We start from the raw sequence: 23,218 nt of genomic DNA on the forward strand, positions 1-23,218 counted from the left end.
CTCTCCTGTGTCTGTCTCCCCCCCTCCCTCCGCCCGCAGCTCTCCTGTGTCCGTCTCCCCCCCTCCCTCCACCCGCAGCTCTCCTGTGTCCGTCTCCCCCCCCCCCCTCCCTCCGCCCGCAGCTCTCCTGTGTCCGCCCCCCCCCCCTCCACCCGCAGCTCTCCTGTGTCCTGTGATGGCAAAAGGGTAAACCGTTGTTTGGCTGCTCTCAAATATTGGTCAGAATTAGTTTAAGAGTGCCTCGAATTGAAAAATACATGGGTCTGGTTTAAAATCAAAAGAGTGGCCCAAGCCAAAGTGTCCTTCATCTAATAGGGCAGTATAACAAACCTTTTGACTGTGTCAGTAGTAAACAGTGATGATCGACTCATTAAATTTAATTGACACTGCTAAGAAAGCAGATAATGTTTTTGGATCCCTCGTATATTTGCTAGGAGAGGCTAACCCATGGTTTAGAATTGCCAGGTTTATGAGCAAGGATGTTAGAAGATTCAGTTGTGATGTATTACCTCGAGAGTTAAATACAGACACATAAGGACCCACTGGATTGAGAATGGAGGATCCGTAGGCCGTAGTTCGAACTGCTTGAGTCTGTATAACAGGATATTTTGTTTGGCTTTTGAGGTTTCCATTTATTTATGTAAGCAATCAATTGGTTTTACAACAGAGGTAAAGGAATCAATGCCGAGATCCATGTGGGGCCAGGCAAACAGTCAGGTGCTTATGACGTTAACCCTGTACCCCCCTTGTGCGTAAGTACAAGCACTCAATTGTAAACGAGCACTATGCAAAAAACTCGGGGGGGGGGGGAGGGAACAAGGGCAGGGTAAGGAAAAAAGTGGCTCTGCAGACTTCAGAGGACACCATCACAATCACTGTCCTCGTCCAGCACCTATGGTGTGACACAGTAGATTTTAGATACTGTGATGTCAGGAGCGCCACAGGAAGTATATTGCACTGTTTGTTGTACTCGCCACTGTAGGTTCTGGGTGAGGCTCTCCTGTGTCGGTCTCCCCCCTCCCTCCACCCCCAGCTCTCCTGTGTCCGTCTCCCCCCCTCCCTCCACCCGCAGCTCTCCTGTGTCCGTCTCCCCCCCTCCCTCCGCCCGCAGCTCTCCTGTGTCCGTCTCCCCCCCTCCCTCTGCCCGCAGCTCTCCTGTGTCCGTCTTTCCCCCGCCCGCAGCTCTCCTGTGTCTGTCTCCCCCCTCCCTCCGCAGCTCTCCTGTGTCCGTCTCCCCCCTCCATCCGCCTGCAGCTCTCCTGTGTCCGTCTCCCCCCCTCCCTCCACCCGCAGCTCTCCTGTGTCCGTCTCCCCCCTCCCTCCACCCGCAGCTCTCCTGTGTCCGTCTCCCCCCTCCCTCCACCGCAGCTCTCCTGTGTCCGTCTCCCCCCCTCCCTCCACCCGCAGCTCTCCTGTGTCCGTCTCCCCCCCCCCCGCCCGCAGCTCTCCTGTGTCCGTCTCTCCTCTGTCGCGCTCCGGAGAGGGGTCGTTGCATGCAATTTATTTCAGGTGAAATAAAACTCCAAATATTCAATAGTATGAGGTGAGAGAGAAATACTGGGCAGAGCCTAAGTTAACTTTCATATTTTTTTAAAAACATTAGCGATATGTTTTAGCGATGAAGCTATTGGCAATGTAAATGACAATGCCATTTATTTATTATTTTAAAAAAAAAATCATGAGCAATGCCAATAGCTCTACCTTTAATGCTGCCGAGACCATTGCATTGTAAATGCTTGTTGTTTTGAGAATCTGGTCACCCTAGGTTAATGGGAACGGGAAGGGGTAAAACAGAGCGAGGTCAGGCTCAACAGTTGCAAGTCTGAAACATGTATTACTATGTGAAAATGACACCGAAGAGAGTGCAGATTTAGCTAATGCTTTATATGGGGCGGGCCTAAAGTGAGACGTCACTAGTATAGCACCAACAAATCACATAATACAAAGCGACATCTATTGGTTCTGAAATGCGCGTTATTTTATGTATGTGCTTCACAGACACGCAGCGAGACTCACCCGAGCAGCAGGAGTCGGTCGAGTGCCAGAAGAGTCCCACGGGGCAGCACGTGGTTGTTGCTGGATCACACGCAGACGGAAGGCAGGAGGTACCATTACCACAGTAACACCCGACTCCATCAGTACAGGCCCCATTACAACCGGCGGCTGCGCACGAGGGCGCTGAGCTGCTTCCGGCTGCAAGAAGAGGGAAGAAGGAAAAGGGGACAGTTAAGTGGGTTGCAAATACAATTATACTGCGCCAAACCTGACAAATAACACATTACAGCGTACATTCCTCACCTACGGGTTTATCTTTTTTTTTAATGTGGCAAACGTGCAACATCAGCCCCAAGGTGCATCCAAGAGTGAGAGAGATCCGATGTCCATTATAGAAACAACAACACAACAATAGCACAGTATGCAGCACTGGGATACCGACAAAGGTACAATCAAACAACTACTGGAAAAGAAGGGCATCCGGAGTGAATGTCAAACCCCGGGTCACAAAGTAACAGCCCCTCCTCAATCTCTCAGCAGTCGATTTGTTATAGGACCATGTTTTTTCTAAATCAATTAGCTACTCTCTTAAATTGCAGATCAGACTATGAAAAAGTAACCAAATGTTTCATTTTGTCCACGCTCCACAGAAGCATTTACCCGCGCTAATCCCTCTTTCTATGGACTGTTAAATGTGTCCATCTTTCCTTCCGCTCCCCTCTCTCATGTTCTCAGCCCTTTAAATAAAGCACCTCAGGCTTGGATGTGAGAGGGCAGGTGAGGAGCAGTTATGATGCTCGAGGTCAGCAGCTCTTGACATTCATACATTACCCAAACCATCAACCATGAAATCATACAAGAAACACTGGGGTGCTCATGTCATGAATGGTGTTCATCTAAAGAATGCAATCCTTTATCTAATGATCCATTCCAGGTTTTCTTATTCCAGAGAGATGGGTTTTACAAGGGTATCTCCATCAACTATTTCCTGTCAGTGGTCAGCCATAAAAGTATAAAATATCCAGGGGAATTTCTCAAAAATCTCCTTTTTGGTTTCAAGACTTTTAAAGGGTTTCAGACTCAAAAAGCCAGTTAATTCAAATCTAGCTCTTTCTTGGGTACTATTGATAGTTTTGAGGGGCCTACAGTCAGACGGTCTTAGTTACAAGCTCCTTGCGCCACTATTGCATGACTTTTCCCCTGGTAAAAATGATGCAAAAGTGGCGCAAGGAGCTTGTAAATAAGCCTCAGAATCTTTTGCACATCTAGAAACATAGGGGCAGATTTACAAGACCCTTGTGCCACTTTTACGTCACTTTTCCCATGTTAAAATAACGCAAAAGTGGCGCAGGGGGCTTGTATATGTGCCCCATACTCTATAGCCTGGGTATCATTTAAATCAGATCTTCTGGTGGCATTTACCTCAGTGAAGCGGTTGGGCGTGTTGGCAGCCATCATTCCCTTAATTAAGATTCTTCCCAGAAAAGGTAGTCCTCCACTTAAATGCTAAATTTGTTCTAAAGATCCATTCTTCCTTCCACTTATCACAGGAAGTGGTATTACCGGTTCTTCTTTCAGAAAAAATTGGCATTCCTACTCCATTGAACGGTAGAAGAGCCATTGCTCCCGATCTCAGCAGAACTGAGGAGATAGGAACTTCGCTTTTTGTGTCTCATGAGCCAGCAAATAAATGGAGCAAGGGCTGAAACCAAACAATAAGTAGATGGGTTCACCAGGCAAGAACTCAGGCATTCAAATCAGTGGTGTAGGTAATTCCTAATTATATCCCGGGGCAGTCAGCGAGAGGAGTGGCAGCTTCTTGGGCGCAAGCAGGTGGGGCATCTCTTCACAAAATTGGTAGATCTGCAACATGATCATCCCACCACACATTCGATAACATTACTCATATGAATTGTCAGTTCTTTCAGTTCTGGAAGCAGGAATGATGCAATTGTTGAATTATTAAATTTCTTTGGAGCCTTATTAGTGTCAGTGCAATTTTCAGAGCTATTTTGTGGGAGATTTACTAAGTTTTTGCACCATGTTTGCTTCACAAAAGTGACGCAAAACTACGCAAAATCTTTTTTTTGTAATTTAGCACTTGAAATAACGTAAAAGTAATGTGAAGCATCACATTGCACTGCTTCGCGTTACTTTACGCCATGGGGGCATACTAAGGGTGGTGCATAGGCGTTCCCAATCAACCACCTGAAGGTTTCTCAGGCTAAACCCAATATACTAAAAACAGTAGATTGGGTTTAGCGTGAGAAACCTGCACCCTTTTCAACTAGGCGCAAGGGAGGAGAAATGCTTTCATTTCTCCATCCTTTTCCGACTTTGCATGCATGCTGCACTGTGCAGCACACATACAAAGTGGGAAACGCTTTGCATTATGCCTAGCATAGTATTTTGTTCAGGAAGGGTACCCTTTCTGTACAAAATCTATGCTGGACTCATGCACACACCCGAGCGCTGCAGCGCTAAGGTGTGTGCATGGCACACAACAGCTGTAATCAGCGCCGGCGCAAGGGAAAGGGGAGGAGATAGCCATATCTTTGAAGACATGGCTCTCTCCTGCTTCCTCCCTGTTGTGCAACGCAGCTCAGCACAGCCTCGATGGGGACCTACATTGTGTCGCGCGACTTTTTTGTAAATCTCCCCAGTAGTCTTTATAAAGACCACAATACAAACTGAATCATTTTTGTCATTTATTAAGATTACTAATCCCTAACTGGCCTATGTTTTATCAACACCTGAAGAATATCATTTTAATAAGCCCTGCTAATGTTCAAACATATACCAAGCAATCCAAGTGCAAACGTCTGCAGCACGCACATAACCTATGGAACTACTTCATAGGATCGGAAGTCATGAAATGCAGGTTACAGGGGGATCTCTGTAACAACTACACAAATCCACTGAAAGTCAGTATTAGGATTTCAGCCGATGCTCTGTTGATTACATGCATTGCAGCTAATATATCGACTGTAAGTATAAAGCTTGCTGGAATGGGTTGTACAAAATTATCCTGGACAGAGCTTACACTGCAGAATGAGCTAGAAGCAAAGGTGGTGCTGTAGGATCAGTATATTAGTGAAATGGCGGACAGCGCAATGAATACAGGGGCCTGGGGGCTGGGAACATCCCGGGAGTCACGGTCAGACGTTTATGAAGACAACAAAAGGGACTGAGAGTCAAAGTTAGGGCCTGAAGGCTAGCAGATATACTCTGAGGCTATGTAAGGGTTAACAGTGAGGGTCTTAGGGCTGGATGAGGCATGTAGGGCCGAGTGATAGGATACAGTAGAGGTGTTTATAGGGGTATTAAGCAGCTAGCAAGGTGGGCATGAAGGTCTGCGAGGTCCAATGTGAGGAGCCACAGGACTCACAAAGGCTCTGGTCCGAGTATCTCAAGTTCAAATACTCGGAAGGAGGGCTCAGACTTCCACCCTTTGCTAGAACATTGGAATGTTGGAAGCTCCATTGAAGACAAATGAGTGCTCCGGGCTTCTAATGGCTGATAGAAGCCCAGAGCTCTAAAATTCCAAAGTTTGTCTTTAACAGCTGCTACTGTGAACAAAGGCCTCACAGAGCCCCAAGGGATTTCAAATTCCTCAGGCTCTGTGAGGCCTTTTTTTTTACTATTTAGAACATTCTGCCTTAGGTGGGTGGAATGTTCTAATAGCCTTATAGCCATAGGACTATGGCGGCCATGAATGGCCCCCCTCCCTTATTAAAAGTCCTCATCTTCGGCCCAGGCATTTAATGTAGGAGTGGACCTTTAATGGCCGGTATAACCTGCTACAGCGGGATATAAGGCTATATTAATACACAGCCTTTAAGGCGGTGGTTGCCGGTAAGCAGTACAGCAACTATGTATGGTCACTGGGGCTCTGTAGTGTATTTGTCATAGTATGAATATGGTTCTTTGGAATGCTATTGTTCAACAAGGTTAATGTTCTACTATGTTGGCCCGTGCATGGAATGTACGCTGGTGGGGGGTTTGATGTGCAAAGAGAGTTGCAGGTGGACTTCCTGAAGAGAGACATGCGCCATGCTGTGGGTGAAGCTTGTATCTAAATAAATATACTTTATTCAAGGAAGAACGACTTTGAAGTGGTACTTTAACATTTACCACATTTGGTGAGGATTCAGGATTGGCTTCACCCACGTCGAACTCCAAGCTGTGGGGGTCAACTCGTCAAGAAGGTGCAGATAGGGGAGGACAAGGACATCTATTTCACAAGGCTTGTGGGCAGACAAGGGCGCAGGCGTTTCCACGTTGAGGAGCACAAAGAAGAAGGCAAGGCGGTCTCTTAGAATCACGTGTGACCGAAGCTTGGGGCTTTCCTCGGGGTGGTCATGCTCTGGATGTCAGGTACCATCGCAGAAAGCATTACAAGGGTCGTCAATCCCTTACTCTACAGCGGTTAACGGTCAAGGTGTCTGGTAGGACCTTTTACTTTTGTTTCACCTCGTGTGGGGCTGGTTTCGCTCACTTGGTGCGCACTGGCAATGGTTGGAGGCTCGCGCTGCCTTCAACTTCGGAGTTGTACTTTAACATTTACCATAGGCTCTTTACATTATCTCGTGGGAGGCAAGCCCGGTGATGAGCCAATACACTTAGAAGGAAGTCCCACACTTCCATAGTTGTGCCTGTTGAGATCCCTTGCAACCCCTCCTAAGAGAAAGCCTATTGTGGTGGACTAATTATTTCACTGTTACAGATGCACCCATTCCCTGCTCGGGCCACAGATGGACTATGGTCTGCCTCTACTGAAAAGTCCAGTTCCCCAAAGCAGTCTGACTATTGGAACCCACCAACACTGCCGGTTGTCTACTAGTGAGTTCCTGCAATCAACCACCCCACGACTCATACCTGCTACAGGCCACTGCTGCATCCTGAGACTGTTTGGAGGTGAAGTTCTTGTCCCTGCCCCTCACATCCCCCATTCTCTTAGAATGGATAATGCCCACATGCTGGTAGTGCTGAGCAAAGCTGTTCCGGACACCTGCAAAGAGCCATGCCTACTACACTGCACACCTCCAAATGGAAAAGGCAGGTAGAGCAGTGGAAGAAGGGTGAAGAGTGTAGAGGAGCATGGTGGGAAAGGTGATGGCAAGAGCGTTAAAAGGAAGATATGGGAGGTGAGAGGAAAGAGAGGAGAAGTAGAGAGAAGGCAAATCAGAAATACAGGAAGATAAGTCACAGAGAATGAGGACAATGTAAAGAGAGGAAAGGGGTAGATTGGAGTGAGGATACATACTTTTTTATATATTCAATGCGCCTTGCCATAAATACGTTTGTAGACCACTTGTATAAAGTCATGAAGACAAGATGGCTTGACTCAAGTATATTTTTTAGCATTTACACTTCAGCCAATCAAGTTTATTTTTTATTAGCATAGTTACTTTAAACCGTTGCTACAAAACATGTCAATTAAAAGAAATGTAATTATAAAATAAGTTTTAGGTAAAAATTGAAAGAAGTTTGGTTAAAACAGCTGCACATTCATTTCAGTTGCAGTTTATAATGGGCAATACACTTCCTGAAGGACAGTCCCATAGTTATAGCGTACTCTTTCCCACCTGCCTCAAAAATGTTACCAGGCAGCTGTTCAGTTGTGTGTCCCCTGGTGAAAAGCAGGTCAGCACAGCTTGTCTTCGTGTCCGAATACCTCTTTAGTTTGGTTGAGAAATGGTTTTAAAAGTTGGTTCCTGTCATCCTTCAGTTCCTTACAAAGTCCAAAGTAGCTCCTTTGCCACATAAACGGCAGGCGAAGTTTGTTTGGGCCTTCAGCCAATGTGGGAAGTGCTTTGTGCAGGGTAACAGACCTGGTCGATACTTTAGAAATTGGATTTTGGTAGATCTAGCATATCCCAAGGCTAGATATTTTTGAGCAGAAGGAGTGGAATAGGTATTCAAAGTCATCCAGCCATGTGACCTTTTTAATAAGGATGTTTTATCCTCGACCCATGATAAAGTGTTTACTGTTTTCTATACTATTTTCTTAAAGAGACAATGGCTGGTAGGTGTTTCCCAGAGCTTAGTTAAGCCCATCATGATACGAATCCCATTCCTCCTCTTCCTCCACCTACTAAAACAATAATATTGATAATAACAATTTTAACAATTGTTCTTTATGGAGGTCACATTTATAGCATCACTGGTGGATGCATTACTCGGAGCAATAATGAAGGAAGCTCCTTTGAGAGCACAGCTAAATTAAGCTCGCACTTAGAGCAACATACAGAGGACTATAAAACGGAGGCAGTGATGGGGAAAGCTCACAGTAGGTGAGCTGGTAAAAACCTCACCCCTAGAGAAATATTACAGAAAACTGACTCAAAGTACTGTTGGAAAGTGCACAGTGAGAACATTGGTGACTCCTGGTGGAAGCTATGAAGGAGGACACAAGTGTAACATCTTCACATTATCGTTAGTACTGGTTCAAAACTCACTCCAGGAGCATCCTGGAGTACGATAAGATTGAGGGTATGGCTACAGTCAGTTTATGTTGAGTGCACTACAGTAGGACGCTCACATTGAGAACACTGTTGGGTAAAGCTTACAAAGGCAGTATTGGTAGAGTAAGCTCATACTGAACACACTTGCACTCGGAGCATTGCTGGAAGAGTTTCACACTGAAGGAATTACTGGAGGTAGCCTACTACAGCACTGCTAGAAGTATCTCACAATGAGGATGCACCTGGAAGAAGCTGAAATTGAGGGCACTGCTCTTGGAAGCTCACATGGATGTTACATCTGGATGAAGATAAACCTATGGGCACTTCTCTGGGGATCTTAAATTGTGGACACTGCTGGTGGAATCGAAACCCAAGGTCACTGTAGGAGGAAGCTCAAATTGAAGGCACTGCTGCAGGAAGCTCATTGTGAGGGCACGGTGTTGTAGATAGATTAGGTAGGCAGCAGGACATGTCTTCAGTCATTAAGATAGGTTTATTAAGTTAAGACAAGATAAGATAAGACAGCAGAGCAGTAAACCTCACAGCTGACCAGACCAACTGCCAAGGCTGGAATCCCACACACCAGCTAGAACACTACTAGGTTAGAAGATAGAAACACTAAGAAAGGACTACAGACACCAAGTAGCCATATTGAACCAAGTAATAATTTACAACACATCTTCTCCCCTTACTAACAAAACACAAATGAAAGACTCAAACACATAGGAAGAGTTAAAGCATGGAAAACACGAAGAAGGAAACATATAACACTTAGGAGGTCAGGGACCTCATGAACTTCCAGAACACGAAGGAAGAGAATCAGGATCAAGATGGGAATGATGATGAAGATCATAATGACCACCTTCTCCCCTTCGATTGACAAAAAAAATGAAGAGCCAGTTCACTCTCTACAACCCATCATTGTGGCCATCAAAAATGGAAATAGAGAGTTCACTTTCTCCAATCAGTAATTGTCTGTCGCGGATATTCGCTAATTTTGAAGATAGAACAGTTCTGGAAGAATGTTCCCAAAGGAAAATTTGGAACCAGTTTTCTTACAGTCGAAAACCTAGTTCTGGACCAGGTGTCTAGGTTCTGGATCTTTTCCTCGGGTTGTGAGCCTCTGGTTGTTATTAGGGCCTCTGAATTTCCTTTAAATTTTATTTCTCTTGTGGACAAACTGTCTCAGTACTGTGGGCTAAAATTCTGGTTCTAAACGCAGAACATTTATTCCGGTTCAAAGAACCACCTTGTCACAACTTTCTGTTGTGGTACTGGAATTCTTGTCCGTCACAAATCTCTGTCGTGAGTTCTGCCGGTCCTGGGACTCCCCTTGTCCACTCCAGGTACTAATAGTGAGACTTTTGTCTTCCTCCGGTCCTGGGACATCCTTTGTCCTCTCCCGGTTAGATTCTAGGATCTTTGTCCCCTTCCAGTCCTGGGACATTCTTCGTCCTCTCCTGGGAACGATTCTGGGATCTTTGTCCCCTTCCAGTCCTGGGACATTCTTTGTCCTCTCCCGGTAACGATTCTGGGATCTTTGTCCCCTTCCGGTCCTGGGACACTCTTCGTCCTCTCTCGGTAACAATTCTGGGATCTTTGTCCCCTTCTGGTCCTAGGACATTCTTCGTCCTCTCCCAGTAACGATTCTGGGATCTTACTTTTGTCCCCCACTAGTTCTGACAGTCCTTGGATTTCAATTTTCCAATTAGCAAATCATCTCTTGGAATCTACAGTCTTTCAATACTTTTGCACAGAGACATCTCTTCTTCTCGAATTAAGTCTGATTTTCTTCTGCCTCACTTGTCTTTTAGCTCGTCTTTCCGCGCTTCATGTGTAACTTTACCATATATGTGCTATATCACATCACCATTAAAATATTTGCTGTAACAGTTCTTAAATTGCCCCTTCTCACCTTGCTCCAAAACCTTTTTTTTGCCAAACAAATCCATATTGAGACAATCAAATTATTCATTTACAAAAAAATAAGCCACACATAAATTAATTTAACGTCCACAAGGCCTGTTGTCCAAGGTTTTATACAGTAACTGACATTAAACAAACGTACGAGTGCACAGAGAATACTTTCCAATATATTGAAACCTTTCAGATGCAGAAAATAATAGTGACTGTCCAAAATTATTACACGATGGAAGACTTGCCTACCTTTACACTCTGCATGAGTTGAGAAAGAGCAATGACTAGCCCTTAAACTTCACCCTATTTAGCGCACCAGACTCATTTTTGGAAATCACTTTCACACCAAGAATTCATGGCCAACTTCGTCTTTCTCCATTGCATTTATTGCAGGTTAAAGATGATTCCTGGTACCGTAGAGAGAATCACACACACAGTCTGTTGTTATCCATACGTCAGTAAAAATGCATCACGAAAGAAACACTGAGCTTCAAAATGGCTCCCAGTCATGCGTGATGACCTGTCAATCACGCCGATCCTCCTCTAGGATGTCTGGCAATTCAAATACGTCATCAAAATGCCCAATGCCGCTGAGGAGAATGGATCGAAACTTAGACACAAGAAGCTCCCACGCAATGGGCAAACAGAAACAGATGCAGGCAGACAACGTGAACCAACGGTTACCAGGGGCCTGCATGGACTCCATCATATTTTATCAACAGTTGAGGCGACTGGTGACAGAGTAAAGGACACGCCTGCATTTACCGATGGTGAGTTCCCTCACTCGACTGCTTTACCAATTAATAAAGACATTTTTCACGCCAATCACAAACTGTCTTTACGATAGGTCTCACTTCTTGCCTCAGCCACGCAGTGGAATGAATAAGACTTGCTGGAATAAAATTATAGAGCACCCTGACTTTCTGAGATGGGTCAAGGAGAGTAAACCTACCTTGATGGGGAACACAATAACAGATAATCAGCGTTTCGAGGAATGGATCAGTGAAATAAGGAATCGGATGAGTCCCTTAGGCTCAGATGCCAGACCCTGCCGTAAGAGGAAATCTGCGCCCTGGTTCACCAGGACCTTAAAAGATACACTAGGTGAAGTAAGAACATTCGAACGCAGATGGCGTCGTAATTATGACAGCTGGGAACATGACGCATATAAGATGGCTAGGAGGCACTATTATGCTCTTATCAAACGCGCGAAGGCCGATTTTTATACAGCTGCCATCGAAGCCACAAAAAACAAGCAGAAGGAAATCTTTATAATTGTTAACATCTTCAGGAATCCCAAAATTCTGACACAGGAAATTCCGCCATCCCAGATTCTATGCGACTCTATAGCCAATTATTTTGAGCATAAAGTACAGGACCTTACTAAATATTTTCTTCCCTTTGAGCCATCAGAACTGGATGAAACTACCATGGCTGACATAAATATGGCTAGTATGAGGACCTTTACCCAGATTAGTCTGGAGGAAACCTGTCAAGCCATATCCCAAATTAAGTCAGGATCTCCTTTTGATCTGTGCCCCCCGGTCTTGTTGAAAGCCATGATAAATGTGGCAAATCCCGTCATAAACACCATTATCAATTCATCACTCCTCTCCGCGGAGATTCCATCACAATGGAAACTCGCAGCTGTAAAACCACTTCAGAAGAAGCAATCACAAGATCCCACGACCGTCTCCAATTTGCACCCCATTTCACTCCTCCCGGTGATCTGCAAACTGGCAGAAACATTTGTAAATAGGCAGCTTACTGCATTCTTGGAAGGAAACAATATACTACATACCAACCAAGCGGGTTTTAGAGCCCAACATTCCACTGAGTCTGCTCTTTTGTTTACTACTGAAACGTTACGAGCTGCCATGGATCAGGGCAAGAAGGCTGTCCTGATCCTTTTAGATTTATCCGCAGCCTTCGATACGGTGTCCCATGCTATCCTTTTAGATCGTTTGACAACAGCTGGTATAGCAGGAACCGTATTGGAATGGCTCAAGAACTTCCTGACGCACAGGCGTTAAGTAACTACCTTAGGGCATTTTTGCTCGGGTGAAAAGGTACTGACGACAGGGGTACCACAGGGCTCAAGTTTGAGCCCAACGCTTTTCAATCTTTATATGCTCCCCCTGATAAATCTAAACTCGTCCTTTAACATCAGCACTATTGCATATGCTGATGACACACAGCTGATCCTAGTCCTAGACAAGGACATGGCGAATGCAGAACAAAATCTTAAAAACTGTCTATCAGCAACGTTCACCTGAAGTGCTACTCTGGTAAAACGGAAATTTTGCCATTTGGAGCTCATAATTTATTCTCTCCTCAGAAATGGTGGCCAGAGGGTGCGGAGGCCCCTCCGAGCACAAGTAGGGCGGCACTGAATTTAGGGATCAAGTTTGATGACACCCTAACGTTCGAACAACAAGCGGTGGCGGTAGCAGGCACCTGCTTCAACATCATAAAGGGCCTGAGGAAATTTTTCGATCTGCTTCCCCTGGCAGCCAGGCGCACGGTGGTGGTGGCATTAATTACATCAAGACTGGACTAATGTAATGGCTTATATGGAGGTTAGAATAAAGCGGCCCTTCACAGGCCACAGATGGTCCAGCACGCTGCCGCCCGCCTGGTGCTTAGATGGCCCAGGAAGTCTTCGGCCTCTGCTGCACTAGATGCCCTTCATTGGCTCCCCATCCATAAATGCATCTTATTTAAGGTCCTAATTATTACTTTTAGGGCCTTTCACACTCAGGGCCAGACATACCTCCGGAAAATCTTTACCCATTACCATCCTTCTCGAAATCTTAGGTCTGCCACAGCTAACCTGCTCACGGTTCCTAAATTTAGGCTTACCACCAAGGGAGGCAAATCCCTGGCAGTGATTGGCTCTAGGGCGTGGAATAAACTTCCCCTCACCTGCGTCAGATTACATCAGAAAAATGGTTTAGGAAATCTCTTAAGACCTGTATATACTGTCTCTCGGATACAGTGTGAAATGCATTAGTATGATTTCTTCACCTTTTTTTTGGACAGCACAGTTGCGGGTCACCATCTCATCTGGGTGAGCCAAAGTGCCAAGATGCTCCTTGGAGTGATAGTGCGCTATAGAAATGTTATGTCACATCACATCACATATTGGTTACTGCCATATGCTGTTCCAAACATAGATTAGCTTAAGTTTATATGATAAAGTTCAAGAAAAAGCGCTTGCTTTATAATATGTCCAAACATACACTTATCACGCTAGAAGCGGTGGACAAGATACTTGATAATTTTTAGTTTATATTTCCCAATTCTTCTCGCGTTACTCTGGTTAACTTTTGCTAGTATTCCTGTTTACTAGTTTCTTTTCTTATAGGAGATTTCCTTTGAGATGTCAGAATAATTTTTAAATAATTGCTGCAGTGGCACAATCACTTTTTAAAATTTCTCTGTTACTTACAGTTGCTTTCTCATATTATAACTCATTTCATAGGGTTATTTGCGGCTTGTTATATTGATTTTCCTTTGTAGTTAGCGTCTGATTTCATCATGCTTTCTTGATTTATGAAGGTTTTCAGTCACTCTCCTTCTTGTTTCTAGTCGCAGTTAGGTGGGTTCTTCTTAGTGAGGTCTTGCTCATGCTGCGCTGTTGTCCTTGGTCTTGCCTCCGGTCTGCTCCTCTGGTCTGGTCTGGTCAGCTTCAGATGTCACCAAAATGTTGTAGATAGATTCACCTCACAGCTGACCAGACCAACTGCCAAGGCTGCAATCCCACACACCAGATAGAACACTACTAGGTTAGAAGATAGCAACACTAAGAAAGGACTACAGACACCAAGTAGTCATATTGAACCAAGTAAGAATTTACAACACACTGCTCACGTAAGCTCAAATGAAGGGCACTACTGGTGGAAGCGAACCCCAAGAGCATTGCTAGAGGAAGAAGCTCATGTGGACAGCACTGCTGGTGGAAGTGATGGAGCAAGTATTCGCACGATAAGCGACTTGCTTGTATCAAGAACCTTGAATAACGTTAATAGACTAATTAAACCTGTCTGTGATTACTAATATTGCACATTTTACACTACACGGGGTGTCCCAGTGACGCTTGCCTATGTGTTTTCTAAAACGTAATACGCTTGCCTTTAAAATGGTCGCTGCTTTGCGGGAATTTAATCTGCGCATGCGTCGGTCATACCCATGTGATGTGACGCACTCGCAGTTCTGGTGGGAATTTGTTGCTCATGCGCAGTGCACTTAAGATAGCCGCTTTGTTTTCTCACATGCTCCGTGCTTGCATTGCCGTATTTGCAAAGCTGTCTGTTCTGCTTAACTCCTAATGCTATAGTTATTATAAAGTAAGGGGTGTAGTATAGCCAATCATGGTATACAGTGTATTCATTTTTTCCTGTATTTCAAAATTGTTTTCGCTTACTTTTCATGTACCATATTCTTTGGGCCTGGGAGACGCTTACTACTCCATATTTGAAGCTCATATGGTCCCAGTCACGTGATGGGGGAAAAGAAAGCCATGCAGCAGTGGAACCCAGCCAGCTGGCAGCCAAAGCCAAGATGCTCCTGGGAACCGACCTGTTACCCAGCAAGACGAAGCTGACTTGTACCTAATTTTGATACAATTGTAATTACTTATGTATACTCTATTGTTCACTGTAATTCGTATGTCATGGGAAGCTAGAAATTAAGGGGTGGGTTGGAAAATGATTATTAAGCCTGAGAAAGTCTACATTTTAGGTGATGTGATGACTTAACCTCCTCCTTTGGCCAATCAGAATTTAGGGAACCTTTCACTTGCAACATTGGTGGGTGGTACACTGACCCGAAAAACAGTATAACTAGCCTAGGTTTAGCTAGAGAAATTGTCCGACTTGTCCCAATAGCTGACCTGTCACTGACCCAACAAACTCTATAGGTGATTGATACAGAGAGCTGGGGAGCACTCTGTCCGTAATTTCCACAGACTCAGTCGGGGTTTGGGAAACCGTAAGTGCTGGCGAAGCACTTTGCTGGGAGAATCGAAAACCCAATCGGGGTTATTGGCAGATTCCTTGCAGAGAGGTAGTAGCGCAGGCGTTGCAACCGAAGCTGCAGGTGTTGGACGTACCCTTTGATGAACCCGGTCTTGATCCAAATCCTAGGGTTATCCTGTCCTGACTGTCCACGAGCTGTACCTGCTCGCCTACTGGCAACCTAAGTCCTTGAGGGTCCTTTCCCGCCTTTTCCAACTGACCCGTGGCCAGGGTTAGTCTTCGATCTGTCCTAGGTAAATATAATCTATGTGGGTGTCTGTTATCTAATCTTTTTCCTATTGTCTTGAATAAAGCATAATTGCATTCGTCCTTTTTCCCCTTTTCTCTCCCTATTTTTGAGATCCTTATACATTATTGTCTATTAGCATGTTCCATTTTCTACCTACCTTTAGTAAAATGCAGAATCGTTTGCACATATAGTATGTTCCATTCTTACCCTCCCTATAGAGAATAAGTACATTTGGATAAATCAAATTGCATAAGTTTCATTTCTCTGAACCGTTAGTGAATTTCGAAAGTCTACTTTGATTAGTATGTTCCCTTTCTTTACCCGCCTTTAGTGAAGTTGTGAAATTCTGTTAAGCTAAAATAGCGTGTTCCTTATTTTTCCCTTCCCTTTATTTCCGATTTCTAAATGATTCTTACTCTCATTCATTGTTACAAACCGCTATTTTCAATGATACATGGTATTTGTGTTGTCTACTTACTCCCACAACTAGCTCCCTGATCCATTGTGATCATAGGTACCTGTTTCAAGGATTGGTAAGTCAGGTACATGAAAACGTACGGAAGTGAACTGAATTACTTAACAGTGTGTAGGTTATCTGATTACAGTATAGAGAAAATAGTGTTTTTATGGGCCCAAGTGTGCATTATCTGGCAACGAAGCTAGTCGGGTGACCTGCGCGCTCTATCAGTAATTTTCTGGTAGCAGAGGAAATGGTTTTAGGGACTAGTTAAGATAGGTAGATAGGTTATTTGTTGATAAAACTGTGAAAAATAATAAGTGCTGCTAAAATTTTATTGCTGCTAAATGATATCGATCGATTGAAAGTAAAATTGCTTTGAAATTGCCTTGAAATGTTTTGAAATATTTTTATGAAATAATGATATATAATTATATGTATTAACAAACCCGTTAGTGATTGTTATATGTTTGTCTGGAATCTCTGGAGGCAGAATAGCGGGTGGTGAGTAGAATCCACTGCGCGCTGAGGTCAGTGGCTCGAGGAAGATTAGTGCATGGTTAGGCAGAACTGGAAGCACTAATTAGGGTTTTCTGTATGAATAGTTGAATAAATGATAGCAACGAGTTCGCTAATGAAACTTCAGTTGTGATATAACCTAGTAAGGGTCACTCGAGAAGGAGTAGTAGGTTCATCGGAGCTTGAGTGATAGCAAAAGAGTTCGCTAGTGAAACTTTAGACTTAGTATATATCCCGAAAAGAGTGGATGAGTCAAAGAAGTATCAGGTTCTCTAATGCTTGTGTGAAGGGTAGGCAGAAGGGTTCTATCCGCAGTATATGAAAAGTAGACAGAAGAGGTTTACTTGCAGTGAAACAAATCTTTCCTTTCTAGACACTCGAGTACAGTGGCGAATGTTATACGTTGTAAATTAAATAAAGCACTTGCACTTTAAGAAAGAAATCAAGTTTCCGTTACCTTGTGAAGGAGGAAGTCAGTTGCGGAGCTGCGCTGACCTCACTCTGTGCCGCGCTGGTATTGGTCGAAACAGCGGGTGTGTAGCGGAGCTGGTATTGTAAAGGAGGGGTGAGCGCCGGAGCATGAGAACGCGTCTCACGGAAAGGCCGCGCACCCATAGGTTGAAATTATTTGCAATCATAGTGTTGATTGGTTGTTGAAACTTACAAGACGCGCTAGCACTGGAAGAAAATTAGTAAACAGAAGTACGTAATTCACGCACGAACTAGGTTTTACGAAGTATATGTAGTATCCAGATTTCTTGCCTGATCCGAAATACCTAGGTTTTGCTAAAGAACAGATGTTAAAAGGTAGACCTTATAATATGTACGGAAGCAAGAGAAAAATGACTCTCGTAGGCAAAGTTAAAAATTACTTCAAGAAGGATAAACCCATCAAAACTAGAGAGGGTATAATCATTCCACCACCTAATACTCCCGCTTCATTCATGCTATTTGACAAAGGGTATCATACCTGTGTATGGTTGGAAAATTGGGTGGAATATACCAAAGATGACGGAGTTTTAGCATTTCCCTTAGATGGTACCTTTAATGGTAGAATTTTGTTTAATTTAAGGACCCGAATGAATGATTTGCATCCAAGAACTAGACTAACGCAATATGAGGCTTTAGAAGAATGGGAAATTGAGGACTTTGAGAGAGATTGACCTAGAATTGACAAGGGAATAAGCAAATGGTATTCGAAAATGCAGGGAGAAGCGAAAGAGAAAAAAATGAAGCAGTGGAGACAGAACATGATGATAGAAGGACTGTTCCCAGTACATACTGTAGATGACCCCGTAGGAGGTAAAAGAACAGAGAAAACCAGACACTTAATGACTATGGGTGATCCTGAAGTAGAATACCTGGAGGACTTATTAATGCAAAAATCCACCACCATATGATGAGGAGTCTAGGTCCCTGAGTACGAAAAATCCATTCTTTAGACCTTCCAGTGATAGAAGGGCAAGTGCATCTGATCCGACAGTTCCAGGTTATAGGCCTAGCAGTAATGAGGGGTCGAGCATGTCCGATTCGACTGTTCCATGTTACAGACCATCCTGTGGTGAGGGACCAAGTAAGACCATTCCGACTGCACCAAATCTTTACCCTCCTTTAATTCTGCAAGTAATACATGAAACTTCCATAGAAAAGGTTTGACAGGACCGAGAAAGAGAAGCTCTAGTTAAACAGAGAAATGAACTCATTCAGAAAATATCCCAGTTAAATTCAAGTCCTGAAGCTCTGACAATTCTAGTAACTATTCGACCAGTTGTTTCTCTATAGGGGGATAAACAGGCTAGCCCAAAGACTACAGTTATTACCCCTGCTGTGGTGCAGCCAAGAAAAGAGCTTTTAATAGTTGATGACCAGGTAAGTGAGTGCGAGTCTGTAATTACCCTAATGGATTTGCCCATAAGGGAACCTGAAGGCAGTTCCCAGAGAAAGAGCACTCAGATTGGTGCTAGAGAAGTCCAGATAGAGTCAGCTTCAGGTACTAGAAGTGCCACAGTAGTGACTCCGGAAGAAATACATCGATGGACCCGAGAATTAGAGAAAATAAATCCTCAGCCAAAACCATTAGATATTTACAAATTAAGGATAGAATTGGAAGAACTGATGGCTGGGAATGTGGGACTAGACAGGTTGAACACCCTTAGTGAGGAAGAATTACTATTCATTTGCAAAAGTATTACCAGAAACACCAGAGTGTTCCATGAGAAACTAATGGACACAGCAGCTAACATGGGAATAGACATCAGCAGATCTAAAGTGTTGCAAAAGCCCTACAGAGCAGAATTTTCTGACAAAGATTTAGAAAACATGAATGTATCAGGGAAAAAGGTTCAGATAAAATAATTATTGAATCTGTTGCAGAAATGTGGAGACCTAGAGAAATGGAAAGCCAGGTGGGCAAAGAAAAAGGAGGACAGTAGATCCAGACAGGTGACTTCTGATTATGTCCTAAAAGAAGCTGACAAGGCAGAAACTTTGTATTCTATGCGAGAAGTGCCAGGTGGAGGATATGTACATGTGCCATGGTCCCGACAGGATATTGTGTCATTTACAAATGATTTCCCAAAATTACGAGAAAAACCTGTAGAATGGTACAGACAGGTTGAGAGATTTATTAAGGTTCAAAAATGTCTCCTGAAAGATCTAGATGGGTTCTTTGACATTGTAGTTCCCGTAGATTTATGGACAGAATGTAAAATTGCTGTTGATTGGCCAAGTGAAGAGTATGCCAGAGACCCAAAGACAGGAGCTCCTTTGGGAGAAGTAATGAAAAAATACAACCAGCTAATACTGTACTTGAAAGGAAAGGTGCCTGCTAAAGAAACTGATTGGACCCGCATAGATAGAACTACCCAAAATCGTGATGAAACTGTACATTCTTACTATGAACGACTGTTACAAGTGTTCAAAACGTACAGCGGACTAGATAACATTGAGATGAAGGACATGACCCATTTCATTTATCGATTCGTGCTAGGGTTAAGACCTGAGATTTCTCAGTGGATCAAAGACAATAAAATCTGCTGGCAAGCTAAACCTATTGATGAGGTCCTGAAGTATGCCAAATATTGTGAAGATGAGCTGGAAAATAAACTAAAAGAATTAAAAGAAAAAGTTATGTGGGCACAAGTAAAATTAGCAGAGCATCAAGAACAACAGTTAAGTAAAATGAGTAATACCCAGAATCAAGGCCCTGGGGGTGGAGGGAAGCCCCGAGTGAAAATGAGCCGAGAAGAGGCTCGGAAAAAGTTCCCCTGTCACTGGTGTGGAAAGATAGGGCACTGGAGGGACGAGTGTAAGGCTGTGCAGAATGATAATGTCCACATTAATGATTTAAATCCGCAGGTGCAGAATGAGGGACCACGAAAGACACAGCAACAGGTAAAACAGCAACAGTTGCCTCGTGCACCTAGGCCAAACTATAGGAGCAAAGCACAACAGGGTGAGGAAGCAGAAGTTTGGGAAGAAAGGGAGGATAGAAATGCAGCAGTTTTGCAATTCCTGTTGAATGATACATTTCTCTGTGATGAACCTTACTGACGGTGCCTGAGGGGGAGGACAAGGAGTGCGTGCTTGGCACCTCCTTGCCGGTAGACCAGTCAGGGCAATACATTGAAGGAAAGGTTGAAGGAAATGATGTCACCTTTCTGTTGGACACTGGTGCTACCCGTTCTACTGTGAGAACAGCAGATGTTCCAAACCTACCCCTCTCGGGAGAAGCAATCCAAGTAGTGGGTGTTTCTAATCAATTAATTAGTACCCCAGTTACCGAGCTCATGGAGATTACAATAGGGAATTTTAAAGAAATGCATAGATTTGTTGTCTGTGATTCAAGTCCTGTGAACTTACTAGGACGAGACTTGCTGTGCAAGATGAATTGCACCATCTTTTGCACCCCAAAGGGTGTTGAGATACAGACCCCAGATGAAGACGAAATTTACAAATTAATGTTAATAAGGCCTGACTCAGAAATTAAAAGACTGACAATACAAGACTTACCTGAAGAGCTCCAACAGACAGTGAAACCAGGGTTATGGGATTTTACTGGAAAAGATGTAGGATTAATGGCAAATGTTGACCCAATTAAAATAGCCATAAAGGAAGACGCAGTTTACCCGAACACTAAACAGTATAAGATGAGTGCAGAAGTAAAAGCAGGGGTTGCTGTCGAAATAAAAAGATTGTTAGAAGCAAACATTATACAAGAAGTAATGTGCAGTCCTTGTAATTCACCCATAATTGGAATCAAGAAACCTAGTGGAAAGTACAGGGTAGTGCAGGACCTGCGCAAGGTAAACAAAATCGTTGTTCCTTGCTGTCCCATTGTTCCAAACCCTGCAGTAATTTTGTACCAAATTCCATGGAATGCTGAATGGTTTACCGTTATTAACCAATGTCACGCATTCTTTTCAATCCAATTGCATCCAGACAGCAAATTTCTTTTCTCATTTGAATTCGACAGTCATGTCTACTTCTGGAATCGTGTCCCTCAGGGGTACACAGAGAGTCCTTCGATCTTCAACCAGATTCTGATAAAGTGCCTTGAATTCTTGGTCTTACCTGGAAAATCAGTTCTGGTGCAATACATAGACGACCTCTTGGTGGCGTCTAAAAGTCGGAAAGGCTGTGTTGTTGACACCATTGCCTTACTGAACCATTTAGGTGAAGGAGGGCATAAAGTATCACCAGACAAACTACAGTTCTGTACCTCTTCAGTAAAATATCTGGGGCACCAGATAGAGAAAGGTATCAGGAAAGTAACCACAGAAAGAATTAGGATAATTCGAAACATGCATCTACCCAATACTCAGAAAGAAATCAGAATGTTCCTTGGAGTTGTAGGATACTGTAGACAATGGATTGTGGGATTTGCAGTTCTAGCAAAACCGTTAATAAAAATGACAAAGAAAGGAGCAAAGGACCCAGTGGAGTGGGATGAAGAAAGCATGTCAGCTTTTACAAAGTTACGAGAATGTCTGTGTACAGCTCCCGCATTAGGAATGCCTGATTACTCGAAAGAGTTTGCACTGTTTTGCAACACACGAGACAATTGTGCACTGTCAGTTCTAACCCAAGCGCATGGTTTGACTAGACGTCCAGTGGCATATTTTTCTGCTACTTTGGATCCAGTGGCTGCTGGATTGCCTGGATGCCTGAAAGCAGTAGCTGCAACTTGCATGAGTCTTGAACAGAGTGAATCTGTCATTATGGGACATCCTGTAACTGTGTATGTTCCACATGCAGTTGTAATCTTACTGACCCGAACTAAAACCCAGTATCTCACCCCTAGTCGGCTGACTAAGTATGAGAGAATTCTGGTGGGTGCAGCAAATGTAACCATAACTCGATGTAACATATTGAATCCGGCTACCCTATTACCAAATTCACTCATGCAGAAGTAAAGGGAGAGGTCGAGCATGATTGCATTGACCTGACCGAGTTCAGTACAAAACCACGCCCAGATATCAAGGAAATGCCCCTGCCTGTTGAAGATCACAAACTGTTTGTAGATGGCTCGTATCTAAGACATGAGGATGGAGGCCTAAATGCTGCATATGTTGTGTGTACATTAGAACGCGCAGTAGAAGCGTCCTATTTGTTTGGAGTCAAGTCTGCACAAGTAGTCAAATTGGTTGCATTGGCAAGAGCCTGTAAAATTGGGAAAAATAAGAGAATAACCATATACACAGATAGCCAGTATGGTTATGGGGTTGTGCATGACTTCGGCCAATTGTGGCTGCAAAGAGAGTTCCAGACTTCTTCAGGTACTCCTATCAGAAATGGAAAAGTGGTACAGGAGCTACTGGAAGCAATCCAGTTACCAAAAGAATTGGCAGTGGTCAAGTGTGCTGCTCACAAATCTGGCAATGACAATGTGACAGCAGGTAATCGATATGCTGACCAACTGGCCCAACATTGTGCAAAATATAAAATGTCGGTCAATATCAAATTGGGGGGGGGAAACAGCTGCCAACTTATGGTGTTTGAAGATGTACAAACGTGGGAAGAACTGAAAGAATTGCAGAATGCAGCAGGGCCAAATGAAAAGAGAAGGTGGAGAAGATCTGGTTGTCAATGAAGGAATGAGGATGTTGTCATTGTTTCTAGTGATGGGATGCCTGTGTTGCCAGACAGCTTGCTTGCTCCTATGGCTAGGCTAATACACGGGGATGCACATGTGGGAAGAGATGCAATGGTCCGTGTTTTTAGACAGACATGGTACAATTCGAAATTCAGAAACATTGCAGAGGCACTCTGCCAGAGGTGCTTGACCTGTCAACAATACAATCCTGGAAAGAGAACAGTAGTTTTACCAGGTACAATTGGAAAAGCAGAAGGTCCTTTTATAAGATTACAAATTGACTTTATACAGTTACCCCCCTGTAAAGGAAAGAAGTATGTCCTTGTCTGTCTGTTTTCAAAATGGGTAGAAGCTTATCCAGCAAAGAAAAACGATAGCATTACTGTTGCCAAATTGTTACTGAGGGAACTAATACCTAGGTACGGAATTCCAGTCCCAATTGAATCAGACAGAGGTGGGCATTTTCAGAATGAAATAATAGGCCAAATCTGTGAAGCATTC

General features: G+C 43.8%; 1 protein-coding gene across 1 annotated transcript in view; it reads right to left on the reverse strand.

Annotated features, from left to right (window-relative positions):
* Positions 1-23,218, reverse strand: part of LOC147662065 (uromodulin-like) — a 595,050-nt gene that overhangs the window by 506,372 nt on the left and 65,460 nt on the right. Inside the window, exon 2 of the mRNA XM_086951137.1 lies at positions 2,017-2,193. Within this exon, the coding sequence (XP_086807263.1) occupies positions 2,017-2,193 (177 nt within the window). The remainder of the gene's footprint in view (positions 1-2,016; positions 2,194-23,218) is intronic.

Source organism: Lissotriton vulgaris, unplaced genomic scaffold (assembly GCF_964263255.1).
Source record: "Lissotriton vulgaris unplaced genomic scaffold, aLisVul1.2 SCAFFOLD_927, whole genome shotgun sequence".
Classification (NCBI taxonomy): domain Eukaryota; kingdom Metazoa; phylum Chordata; class Amphibia; order Caudata; family Salamandridae; genus Lissotriton; species Lissotriton vulgaris.